The sequence below is a fragment of the Guillardia theta genome (genome assembly GCF_000315625.1).
Source record: "Guillardia theta CCMP2712 unplaced genomic scaffold GUITHscaffold_626, whole genome shotgun sequence".
Lineage (NCBI taxonomy): Eukaryota > Cryptophyceae > Pyrenomonadales > Geminigeraceae > Guillardia > Guillardia theta.
The window spans coordinates 1,717-2,988 of NW_005434102.1; the positions used below are offsets into that span (position 1 = coordinate 1,717).

General features: G+C 63.1%; 1 protein-coding gene across 1 annotated transcript; it reads right to left on the bottom strand.

The window, feature by feature from the left end:
- Window positions 1–393: 393 nt before the first annotated feature.
- GUITHDRAFT_51952 (hypothetical protein) lies at window positions 394–1,029 on the bottom strand (the record flags this gene model as incomplete). Its single annotated transcript, XM_005817729.1, has 1 exon — window positions 394–1,029. A coding segment is annotated over one exon (636 nt), but the record flags the coding sequence as incomplete, so codon positions are not given.
- Window positions 1,030–1,272: the final 243 nt, after the last annotated feature.

Here is a 1,272-nt window from a genome sequence, read left to right on the forward strand (position 1 = left end):
CCGGCCCGGTGCTTCAGCTACTCCCGTCCCGGGCCCGAGGAGGGACTCCGGTGAGTAGAGGAAGAGAGCTGCGGGGCTGTACAAGACATGTGCTATCCGAGTCATACGGCAGTAGATGCCTCACTAGTGCAAGCACAAGCGATGAGAGGCCTAGACCAGTCTCCTCGCATGTCTCCCTAGTCACTAGTAGATCCTGCACATGCTCGTCCCGCTCGAGCGACACATCGGGCATGACCTAGACGTCGCTGCCTCCTTGCAGTCCCCGCACAGACACTTGTGACCGCAGGGGACCAGCGCCCATTCAGCTCTTCGATCCATGCAGACGACGCATGGCTGCCCGCGCTCTCCGACGGCATCATCGTATCGCTGCTGAAGCTTCTTCCGCAGCTCGCTGAAGCTCGGCCGCTCCTTGATCTTCTCCCGCCAGCACTCTCGCATGATCGCATACACTGCTGGAGGGCATGCAGCAGGAGCCGCTAGTCGCTCCCCGTCCACAACCTTGGGTCCTACAAGCTCATCGTCGGTGATGGCCCAGTAAGGGACTTTGCCGTAAGTCCAGACCTCCCACAGCGTCACCCCGAACGCCCACACGTCGCTCTTCTCCGAGTAGCGATGTCTCAGCAAGCTCTCCGGCGCCATCCATCGCGCCCGTCCAGCCCTCGAGCCTGCCGAGCTCTCGCTCCCTACCCGACTCACTCCGTCACCGCGCCAGCCCATGATCCATCGCCCGTAGTCGGCTACCTTGACCCTCACCCCGAGGTGATCCTGCCCTTGCAGACTCCAGACAAGCACGCTCCTCGCCGCCAGCTCCCGGTGTACAACATCGTGCAGCGACAGCTGCTCCATCCCGTCGCAGATCTGCCTCGCCACCTCCAGCTGCACCAGCTCGCCCATCGTCTCCTCCTCCTCCGCGAAGCTGTGCAAGGTCCTCTCGAGAGAGCCCTGGCAAGCGTACTCAGTCACCAGGCAGTAGTCGCCAGAGCTTGGCTCGACGGTGACGGCAAGGAGGCCAAGCAGGCTGCGGTGACGGCCCAGCTGGTGCCAGGTCTTGACCTCCTGCTCGAGAGCTTGTCTGCTGGCAGTGTCTCCGCTGCCTCGGATACGTAGATGGCCACGTCAGCGGTGCTGGCGTGCGGCTGCAGCCAGCGAGCCTTGTAGACGAGCTTGGAGGAGCCTGAGCCGACCTGACGACTGTCGACCAGGCTGTCGTAGTCCACCGATGGCACGCTGCCCAGCTGGAGACGAGAGGATCACATCAGTCATCGACCCTCA